The sequence below is a fragment of the Panicum virgatum genome, chromosome 9N, assembly GCF_016808335.1.
Source record: "Panicum virgatum strain AP13 chromosome 9N, P.virgatum_v5, whole genome shotgun sequence".
Lineage (NCBI taxonomy): Eukaryota > Viridiplantae > Streptophyta > Magnoliopsida > Poales > Poaceae > Panicum > Panicum virgatum.
In genome coordinates this window covers 70,365,628-70,376,488 of record NC_053153.1, presented here as the reverse complement: position 1 = coordinate 70,376,488, position 10,861 = coordinate 70,365,628, and the positions used below count along the sequence as shown (strand labels likewise).

The window sequence follows — 10,861 nt, the reverse complement described above, 5'->3', positions numbered from 1 at the left end:
GGCAAGTGCGAGTGGAGGGAGGATTGGGTCGTCACCCACGAGATCTCGATCTAGAACAAGAAGAAAGGAGCTGCTCATATTTGATTGGTTCAGCCCTGAGATGGCGATGTTGCCCGCCACTGTTCTCCTCACTGTCGCACGGACTTCCGACAGGTAGCTCCGATGGAGGTGAGATGGGATGGAGGAGAGGAAGGGGTGGCGGCGATCAGGATGGAGGAGCGGTGTAAAGTTTAGAACAGTTAATTTTTCTTTTGTATAACAAGTTATTCGCATATTCATCTTTCACTGTGATGGTGACTTTAAAACTGTTAATTAGATTCTAATGTGAGTTTAGGTTTATCCATACTACATCAAAGTATTTTCGACTTGAATTTAAGGTTTTCAAACCTCTATTAACATTGCATCCAATGATTTATATTCTTCTCTATCTCAACTTGTGCAACAACAGCTAGGCGTCCTCACCTGATCTACTGCCGCTCCCAACCACCATACGAATCTACAGTAGCACACTGCTATTGTTCCTCACTAATCACTACGACCTTCACTACCAACATCCATATCATCTCGTTGCCTTACCGTAAATTATCTCTACTATTTTCTTTTTGAGATACAGGGCAGACACAGATAGAGCCTGATTGGTTGGCTAATTTTTGGCATGTCAACGTTTTGGCTAGACAAAAGTTGCTAATTTTTTGGCCAGCACTTGGTTTACTGCCAAAAGCTGCCAATATCTTACATTTAGCTTACCAAAATGGTGGCAAGTATTTTCGACCCGCTCAGTTCGCTGGGGTGGACGCGGCTGGGGCTGGTGCTGGTGCTGGTGCTGGACTTGCTGGAAAGAACATGGCTACGGCTGGACTTGCTGGAAAGCACCCCAGCAGCTCCAGCCTAGCCGGACGACTTCTTTACTTATATTTTGGCCAAAATTTTGGCATACTAATATTTAGGTAGCAAACCAATATGACTTATAGTAACAACTAGCTATTTCTATCGCTACCAACTATCTCTGCTACTAAATCAACTTTCCTTCAAAATCCTTAAATCCTAATATGTGTCGTTAAGTATTGGAATCCTCAAACCTTCTTTATTTTCTTTTTTGAGATCATGATTTTTTCTTTTTTTGGGGTAAATTATGGATTTTCTTTTGCTGCAAAGGAGGCAGCAGCCGCAGGCCCGCAGCCCGCATTGCACAGGTTGAGCGCGCCCGAGCCTGGTTGACTTTGACCGGTTTGCGAGTCCCGACCGTATCGGCGTGACCTCTGGCGGTCTCTCCACGCGCGACGAGGAAGGTTCGGGAATCCCCTTCTCCCTTCGCCCTCGTCTTATATTACTCCCCGCCAAACCAAAGCACAGAACATCCTAGTTTCCATCGAGGAGGGCGGCAAAGGGGATCCAGGGCGACCATGGCTTACGTCGAGAGAGGTAATCCGATTTCCGAAGGCACAGTCCAATTCTTAAGATCCGTTCTTGGAATTGCGTATCTATGATTTGTTCTGTGGGTTCGCTTGCCTGTCCGATCTGTTAATCGATTGATTCGTGTGATTCTTATGATCTTGTAGCTGTAGATGCCGTGTGAGTTGAGCATGTAATCCAATAGATTCGGACCCTAGGGAAGTGGATAAAGCATGCTGACATCTCTATTTCCAGATGCATAGCTGAAGTCCTGGCCATATAATAGGATGGATGTCTGCCCCATGTTTTTCTTCTCAGCAAGAGGATGTTTCTTTCTGAATGACCAATTATTCCCCTATCATCGGAAATCAAGTGTAGATTCTGTTGGAAATTCCAGCTAGTTGATGTTTGGATGAAGGATAATTCAAAATCCCCAATCCAACCAGACCCTTTAGTGTTGCAACTGTAGCCAACTACCCTCAGTGTTTGGTACCTTACTGACTTTAGAATATACTGGATTACATATCTTGGTGCTGTCGCTGTATGTTTATTTGAGGCATCATGATGAATGACTAGATTGAACAACTCAATGTTTATTTGAGGCATCATGACGAATGACTAGATTGAACAACTCAATGTTTGTGCTGTAGTCCTTCATTCTTGATTTCGTGGACAACGTCATGTAGGCAAGAATGGGAGTAGAATTATCCAGTTTTACAGCCGAACGCACTGGAGGCAGGACCCATCTCGGAGAGAGGCACTGGCCCCTTAGTCCTCTCTACTAGTATCTTATTGATCATATATAGGTGCCTGTGTCTTTTCAGAACAAAGAGATAGCTATTAGGATTGTAGAAATTTAAGAATATAGAAGTAGTTCATATTTTGAGGAAAGTACAATTGTCAGTTTATTTTTTTATTTTAGCAATACTGAGTTTTCTCCCATGAAAAACGCTGAGCTATTTCCTTTAAGCTGCGGAGTTAGAATGCAAAATGCAATTATATCACTCAGCTAATGAAGTGCTGAGTTATTGTATGCTGTCAATCATGCTATATGTTTTTCCTTTTACGAAACTGCAGACTTTTTGCTTGCTAAAAAGTTAGGAAATTTAATAGGTTGAAGTGCCTTCTGCCATCCAAATTTCATAAGTTGTTCTTTGAGGTCAAGAACTGTTAGGATGTTTTCTGACAAACAGCTGCCATACTTACCAGCGGGGCTCGTAGAAAGCAAACACAGCTTAAGATATCACATGTACCTTTTTTTCATGCACATATAGAGGAATTATCATGTGTATATCTAAAACAGAATATTGTGTGTGTCCTGGTGCTTGGTGACTGTATCTGGTTTAATTTTCTTCCTTCAGAAGGATTTGAAATTTCAACTTTTAAAAAAATAAGTGGACATGGAGTTGGGGGGGGGGGGTTGAAATCTTTTCTGAGCCCGACTTAACGGAAAGGAGAAACTGAAATGATTCCCTTGGCATAAGCCATAAGGACATGATAGAAGTATATGCTGTGTGTGGAGAACTTGGTAATTTACCAGCATAGTATTTAAGGACAGTCCTTGTGGGGGTTCTAGTTGGCTCCTTTTTCTCGATGCTGATGCTTAGTAGTGGTTGTAGGTTTTCTCTTGCACTGATCTGATCACTATCCATTACAGATTCATAGTTATCCATGGCTCCTTAATATATTAGGCTTGTTGGTGATGTTTGCCTACATCATTAGTATCCATGGAAAGGTTCTGAATACCCTGCTTTGGTTGAAGAAGAGTCTGTAACTAAAAGGGCGTACCTAGTGCCGTAGGCTTCCCGCACTGTGCGGGGTCTGGGGAAGGGTAGAAGAGTCTGTAACTACTCATGTAAAATATCATTCTTTAGATTTTCCAACTGATCTAAGGAAATGATTATAACAAGCAGTATTAAATTTCCTGGAGATAATGTCTGGTTTAATAAAATTGGAAAGTTTAAGGTTGCATTTTCTAAACCTGTTTTCAATTATTAATTTCTCTGCAAAAATCGATGTTGTGGTTTTGGACAGTGAGGTTATAGAAAGTGGAAGATATTATGTTGAAGAAAGTGATTCATTTGTGGTGAAGCACTGAAGGATCAGGATACTTTGTCCTGCTAGCATCAAATCATAAGCAGGCTGCTCATGATTTTTCTGAGCATCATCAACATGCATTTATTTGGATAAACCACATCGGATTGTTGCATTTAAAACTTTTTTAATTTTGTATAGTTTGTCAATTCATTCCTAAAGAACTTTTGGCAAGGTTGATTGAGGTGCTTCAATTCTGGAGGATGAAGCAGGAAGTTGTTATGTTTACTTTTGAAGAATTCATAAAGGGTTCTTAAAATTGTTAGGATTGATTCCATTTCAATTGTTATTAGGATCCAAAAAGGATAACAGCAACACACACAGACAGAGTCGCCTTTTCACATATAATCTAATATGGCCTTGCTTTGCAGGTGTTGTGAAAGACAAGCGGACTATATGGCGACTGAGCATAATCTCTGACTTCTTTCGAGCTGTTGTGAACTTCATCAGAATCTTCTTTCAAACAATGTTCTCAGTAAGTAATAATACTGAAGTACCCAATGTTAACTGCAAACTTTGCATTTGTTGGATACACTTAAATTTGACAAACCAAAATATAATCATTGTACTTGGACCTTTTAGGTGGAAAAAACAGACAACTACAGGAAAGGATATGGTTCTGGTAAGAAATGGGATGGTGGACCCGGTGGTGGTGGACGCGGCCCATATGGCGGCGGAGGTGGCGGCGGCGGTGGAGGCTTTGGCGGCGGCGGTTCACGTGGTCCTCGCACGATATCTGACATTCGATCCAATGACCACAGTATGTATTCAATTATTTCCGGACTACATAATCCTATTTCACCACTGTGAACTTCTGTTTTCTAACCATCAGTGCTCATTTCAGGTTCTCTCCCTGCTTGTGGATCCTGCTGTGGCTAATAAGCGCACAACCATTCTGCCTGATGACTGTTTAACGGATGAATACACATGCTCCTACATGCTCTGAAGGGCATCATAGCTATTGATATGTATTTCACTATCGACAGAGTATAGTCAGTGTGTTGTTTTAAACAGTCCACTCTGTAGCTTGACTCTGGCATGATTCGCATAGTACATTCGTGGTTTATCTTACGTGTAATGATGTCTGATGCATAACAATACCAATTACCAAGCTTGATAAAGTGTCTCATTCACTGCGTTGTGTGATTAATCCTTCTTATATGGTAATTGGTAGGTAAACAGACACTGAAGTAGCTATGGGCAGCTGTATTTGGTTCCGGCTGCCGTTCATCGCAATCTGGCTGCCCAATTTGATGCCTCTGATGGCATGAGGTGCATCGAGCTTACTAGGTCGTCAAAGCATAGCTTTCTTAGTCTTTGTTTTTCAAGAAAGACACCTGGTGTCTCGTATTAGATTCATATTAAGAGGAAAATAATTGGTGATACAAAAGAAAAATATCTTCTTATATTTGATTCATATTAAGAGGAAAACAAGTAGTGATACAAAAGAAAAATAACTTGACACAAAACAACATAATAAAATAAAATTATATCGAAAAAATTCTCTGGTGGTCTTCTTTATTCGATCAAGTTTAGCTGCTAAAAGTTTAGCTGCTAAGGTATTTTCTCTGGAGCTGATGAGTTTAGCTGTTTATGGCGTGACTCCGGAGAGCCAGCTTTAGGCCTTTAACCTCTACAGTTAGAACTTAGAAGATATTGTGACATTAAATTATTATAGAAGTTATTCAACAACGGTATAAGACACTTCCGTCCCTAAAAGAATGTAACTTCCCCTTAAAAACAAGTTCAAGTTTGATCAAATTTATATAAAAAAATATTAATATTTATATCTTCAAAAAGATTTAGTATGAAAATATATTACAGATTTAATTTAATACTACTTATTGTGTAATATAAATATTAATACTATTTGTATAAATTCAGCTAAACTTAAAATTATTTGCCTCATCGGGAAGTGAGAGTTACCTTCTTTAAAGATGGAGGAAGTGCCAATGATAAAATTTATGAATTTTTGTAACATCTCAGTGAGATGGAGGTCTCGGTATGGTGTATGGCCCATTGCCATACCTTGTTTTACTGTTAGTACTTATCATATACCATATCTTGCTTCCTTTCTATGTATTTTTACTTCACTACCACGATCAGTTGAGGATTGGAGCTTGATCAGCCCAACTGAGCCAATCCATAGCTTTAATTTGTCCTCCACCACTGTTTCATCTCGTACATGCTATTGCTCCTCCATTTCATTTGTACTTGCTATTTTTTCCTTGAAGTTGCTGATTCAAAATTTCACATTGATGAAAAAAAGTTTAATGATGTTTTCACACTCATCTTTTGATTGTTCCATATCATTAACCGATCATATATGCATTCTTCTCTTAAGTCGCATTTTGATAGATGATGGTTCTAAGATGCGAACATAATCCCATGGACTTTCTTTTTTTTTGGAAAACTTCACGTATTTTTCATGTATTATGAACATCATTGTCTAGTACTCACTTCGTCCTAAATTATTAGTCGTTCTAATTTTTCTAAATATATAGATTTCGCTATGCACTTAGACATAACACAAATTTAGATGCATAGCAAAATTTATGCACCTTGAAAACTCAAAACTACTAATAATTTGGGACGGCGGAAATACATATAAAAATATCTGAACTGATTTTGCATATTTTGACGAAGCACCGGGGTGTTAGCAAAAATCAGCGGATCAACGGCAACCATGTAGTCCCTACTGACATGCGGGGTCAAAAAGCATGGCCCCACATGTAAACGAGAGATATGTAAACCCATCTCTGTATCTCTAATTCACATTTTGCCATTCGCCCCCAGAAGGCTCCTCTCTCTCTCTCTCTCTCTCTCTCTCTCGGTGACCCGCCCCTTTCCCCTCGGTCCTCTCTTGCCTCCTCTCCTCGGCTCGCCATGGCGTTCTTCTCTCACCACCATCTCCAGCAGCCGCACCCGCAGCAGCCCCCGCCGCCGCCGCAGCATCAGCAACAGCCGGTGCTTCCTTCCTTCAGGTGATTTCTGGACCTCAATTTTCGTTTGCGCCCCTTCTCTCGAGAACTGCTGCAACGTGAGAATCGCGCTCAATTTCCTTTCCGGATGCTGCAATTTTGGGCAGGAACGCGCTGCCAGTGCCGGTGGATGGCCAGATCCCGGCGCCCCTTGCCTTCTTCAACCCGCCGCCTGCCTTCCCGGAGCAGCCGCCGCAGGCACCGCGTAAGCTTTCTCCTCTAATCCTCTGTTCGCCTCTTGGAATTCCCCTTGAATTGGCGCTGATTTTGGAGGGGTTTCGCTCTATTTTGGGTAGTGGTGGATGCGGTGGGGTTGACGGCGGCCGCGGGACTTGGGTGGAGGCAGCCGAGGGAGCAAGAGCTGCTTGGGGAGAACTCCCAGATGTCGTCCATCGATTTCCTGCAGACGGGCTCGGCCGTGTCGACGGGGCTGGCGCTGTCTCTGGAGGACCGGCGCCACGGCGGGGGCGGGGGCGGCGGGGCTGGGAACTCCTCGGGCGATTCCCCGCTGCTCCTGCTGCCCATGCTGGACGATGACATCTCCCGCGAGGTGCAGCGGCTTGATGCTGATATGGACCGGTTCATTAAAGCTCAGGTCACCCACTCATCTTTCTCGGGTGTGCTCATAAATGTAATTGTTGAAACATTGAGGGAGGTGTGCAACACTATACGTCTGCTCAACCAGGTCATGTTACTTTTAGGAAATTACCGAAGAGCTAGTGTTTGAGGTTTAGGCCACCAGTTTGTGGAGATGAAGGGTGCATGTCTAGTCTTTGGCTAGGTTGCCAATGGTGGCATGGTGCACATAGATGTAGTCTAGATCTTTACCTGTTCGCACTAGGTGGAGCATTGAGACAATTTCCTCTTTTATGTCTGATTTAGCATTCATATTCCCTTATTGCTATCTTCCATGTTTTGTAGCTGAGTTTTAGTCTTATCTGACTATCATAATTAATCAGGCTAAACATGATGGCAGTAGAGTAGGCGTATGATTTGATAGCACTGATATCTATGAATGTTGTATGTGGATATAGACTTTGTGGGTTTCAAGCACAACTGCACAAGACAGTAGCACAATTAACACATCAAGCATACTGAAGTGCAAGAATAGAACTTTCTGATCCAAGACCAAGATCGAAAGTGTGAAATAACTGTAGACACATTCTTTTATGTGCCATGGTGTATCTTTAGGTCTTATGTCTATTAATGCAAGACAACATTCTTTCATAGTGCATCACGTTTCCTAGCACATCTCTAATTACACAGGGTAGTTTCATCTGTAACACATCTTAGTGTACCTTTCATCTGTACCACCAGGCTATGTCATGACGTGTGGGGTCTGGCCCTACATGTCGTTGATACTGGTGATGTACATGAAAGGTGCACCTCAAATGGTGGTATGGATGAAATTTATTCCAATCACGTGATCACATGTTAATTGTAATGGGGTGGCTCTTTTTATCTGTTGATTTTGTTGAAATACATACATAAGCCATTGTAGTGTATCTTCAACAGTCTCCCTTGTGCCCTTTAACTATGATTTTGCTCCTGAGTTTTCGTTTTGGTGTGTGACCCTGCCACCATTTTTTATGAGTAACTGCGATTAAAAGGAAGAAGCTACGCCCAATGTTAAAAGCTCGCACACATGTTGGGATCGGGCGAAGGGAATTTCTAGGCAGCCTCATCGTTGATTTTTTTTTACAAGGAGGCTGGTTAGACCTCTGGGACACAACTAGAAGGATTGTTGTACAATTTGGTCTCCAGATTCTCCACCAACTGTCCTGTACTATGTCCCTGGATTTCCTCCTGAAATGTTATTGTTAATTTCATCTAAGGAGCCACTGCATAAACTCCTTGTAACGTGATGACACTTATTTCCAGCCAAGCAACCACCAAACAAGCAGTTCTAGTAATTTTCTTGAGTACAGATTATTTGCTTCTCAAGTTTTGCGCACCCCTAATGTGCACCATTGAGGATGCAAACGGATTTGTGCTACTGCTAGTGCACATCCTGATGCATCCTTAGGCCTCAGTTGTGTTGATTAGGGATGCACATGCCCCTGGGGAGACATCGTTTTCCTGACTTAATGTTAGTTATATCTTTGAATGTGCTTGGTAGAAAAGAAATCCTCTGTATGCGTTTGCAAAAAAATATATATTAGCACAGTGGTCTTGCATGGGCTTCATTTTTGGATATAGCTTGTGGTGGTCATGTTGGTTTCGTCATCAGCCCTCACCCATGAAGCAAGCAAACCATTCTATGTCATCACTGTTGGTGCATTTTGTCAGGATTTCATATGTTATTGCAAGCATTAGCTTTGAATAGTTGTGATTGATGATCTATATGAATACATTTGTAACCTACACCCACCTAGTCTTTATATTGTTGTTTAAAGGATAAATAAAAAACATTTCCTGTTTTATATTTGCATTTTTCTGTCCTTCGGCTGTAATATTACTGTTGAATTGCACGGGCCTGGATAGGCTTAATGAACTGGTGTTTGCGACATGATTTGAAAATCTAATCAATTCTCATTAATGTGAGAACACTTGATTTTTTAGCAGATCTGGGGCTGGAGGTGTGTATATAGGCTTGAAGATTGGTTGGCGGGCTTTACTTTTGGGTGGATTATTTTATTTTTATTGTGTCTTTTTTAAAGCCACATTTCAGAGTTCAATACTCAAAGTGGAGGGTAGGGAGAAAAAGAGGGTGTGGGCAATATTGTATGTAACAAGAGAAGCTTGGTTGCATGTTCTTCAGTTGAGGTGTCAAACTTTCTATCTGGCAGAAATGCAATCAGTGGGTGTGTGTATGTGATAATAGAAGTTCTTAGGCCTGTAGGCAGACAAGCCAAAAACAATGTGACTTAATAATACTTGTCTATCATGAGAGTGATGTTGCTAGTACGAAGGTTCTCCAAATCCCTCAAATAAATTAGGGTGAGTTTGTGAAACATAAGTTAGAGGAGCAAGTGCTGCAGGTGCTATATACATCACCAAACATGTTTCATTCTAATTTGCAGTACTTGACATTCCAATTTCATTATTTAGTGCTATCTTTATTGATACAGTAGTACTTGGTTAATTCTTTTGTCCGAAGTTTGAACTTTACTATCAATCCCTGGAGTACTGGATGCCTGAACTATCTTACTTTTATGAAACACTGGAAGATTTTTTAGCAAGGGAGAGAATGATTTTGACCGATCACTTGTGATATTTTATCCACTGCAAGATAACAGTTACACCTAGAGTAGTCATGCAGTAGGCAGCCGCATAATTGAGCAACCATAAAGTTTTTTTCCCCCTTAGAATACTTACTCTTTATAATTGGCATTATTACTGGGTTGCATTCATTGTTTGGCATTTATTTTTGGCATCCTAATTCTAACTTTCATCAATTTGCAGAGTGAACGGCTGAGGCAGTCTATATTGGAGAAAGTTCAGGCAAAGCAATTTGAGGCACTGGCCTCTGTTGAGGACAAGATACTACGAAAAATACGGGATAAAGAGGTGGAAGTGGAGACCATTAACAAAAGGAACTCTGAACTTGAGGACCAGATTAAGCAGTTGGCAGTGGAAGTTGGTGCGTGGCAGCAAAGGGCCAAGTACAATGAGAGCATGATCAATGCACTCAAGTACAACTTGGAGCAGGTATGTGCCCATCAGAGCAAGGATTTCAAGGAAGGTTGTGGTGATAGCGAGGTAGATGACACGGCATCCTGTTGCAATGGTGGTGCCGTCAATTTGCAACTGATGCTGAAGGAGAACAGGCAACCGAAGGATTTGACGGCCTGCAGGGTCTGTAAATCAAGCGAGGCATGCATGCTCTTGCTGCCTTGTCGGCATCTTTGCCTATGCAAGGAGTGCGAGAGCAAGCTGAGCTTCTGCCCCCTGTGCCAGTCCTCGAAGATACTTGGCATGGAGATATATATGTAGAATAGAATTTATGTACCACATGAGTATCTTACGAGGTATCTTACGAGATACTGCTGTGTTAATATGCCAATCTATTGCCAAACTTTAGAACATGTGTACCACTATGACCTGCCACTGGATCGAAAAGACTGCCGTTTATGCTAGATTTACCTTAGCAAATTTCCATCAGACTTTAATGCTTAATTTGTAATAAACTTCTTAATAGAGTTGATTTTGTCATTCTGTGCTACTGGTTGTTGCCTGCACTGCATTTCAGGGACTAGGCGTTTTCAGAATGCAGCAGGCCTTTATTTTGTTATTCCCTATTTTTTATATTGAGGAAAAGTCAAAAGTATTGATTATTTTGAAAGGATAAAAATATTGATTATCACTTAGAATTTGTAACTTATCAGTTAGAAGGTGTCTCCAGCCATTAGGATTTGACAATGTCCAAAGTCTAAACATATGTAAAATAAGGA

The 10,861-nt window shown here is 41.3% G+C and overlaps 2 protein-coding genes across 2 annotated transcripts; both read left to right on the top strand.

Annotated features, from left to right (window-relative positions):
* The first annotated feature begins 1,168 nt into the window (after positions 1-1,168).
* On the top strand, positions 1,169-4,636 carry LOC120691362 (glycine-rich selenoprotein-like). The gene is made up of 4 exons (XM_039974407.1): positions 1,169-1,422; positions 3,858-3,961; positions 4,069-4,246; positions 4,331-4,636. Exons 1-4 carry the CDS (start codon positions 1,404-1,406, stop codon positions 4,363-4,365), a joined length of 336 nt encoding a protein of 111 aa, XP_039830341.1. The 5' UTR covers positions 1,169-1,403; the 3' UTR covers positions 4,366-4,636.
* A 1,644-nt stretch (positions 4,637-6,280) lies between these two features.
* On the top strand, positions 6,281-10,625 carry LOC120689589 (probable BOI-related E3 ubiquitin-protein ligase 3). The gene is made up of 4 exons (XM_039971898.1): positions 6,281-6,470; positions 6,575-6,672; positions 6,764-7,062; positions 9,873-10,625. The coding sequence occupies exons 1-4, from the start codon at positions 6,373-6,375 to the stop codon at positions 10,401-10,403; spliced, it is 1,026 nt and encodes a 341-aa protein (XP_039827832.1). The 5' UTR covers positions 6,281-6,372; the 3' UTR covers positions 10,404-10,625.
* Positions 10,626-10,861: the final 236 nt, after the last annotated feature.

Coding starts and splice junctions, on each gene's coding strand:
- LOC120691362 (XM_039974407.1), top strand. Junction 3,962..4,068: donor TCTTTCAAACAATGTTCTCA/GTAAGTAATAAT, acceptor TGGACCTTTTAG/GTGGAAAAAACAGACAACTA. Junction 4,247..4,330: donor CATTCGATCCAATGACCACA/GTATGTATTCAA, acceptor TGCTCATTTCAG/GTTCTCTCCCTGCTTGTGGA.
- LOC120689589 (XM_039971898.1), top strand. CDS start 6,373: ATGGCGTTCTTCTCTCACCACCATCTCCAGCAGCCGCACCCGCAGCAG. Junction 6,471..6,574: donor CCGGTGCTTCCTTCCTTCAG/GTGATTTCTGGA, acceptor AATTTTGGGCAG/GAACGCGCTGCCAGTGCCGG. Junction 7,063..9,872: donor ACCGGTTCATTAAAGCTCAG/GTCACCCACTCA, acceptor ATCAATTTGCAG/AGTGAACGGCTGAGGCAGTC.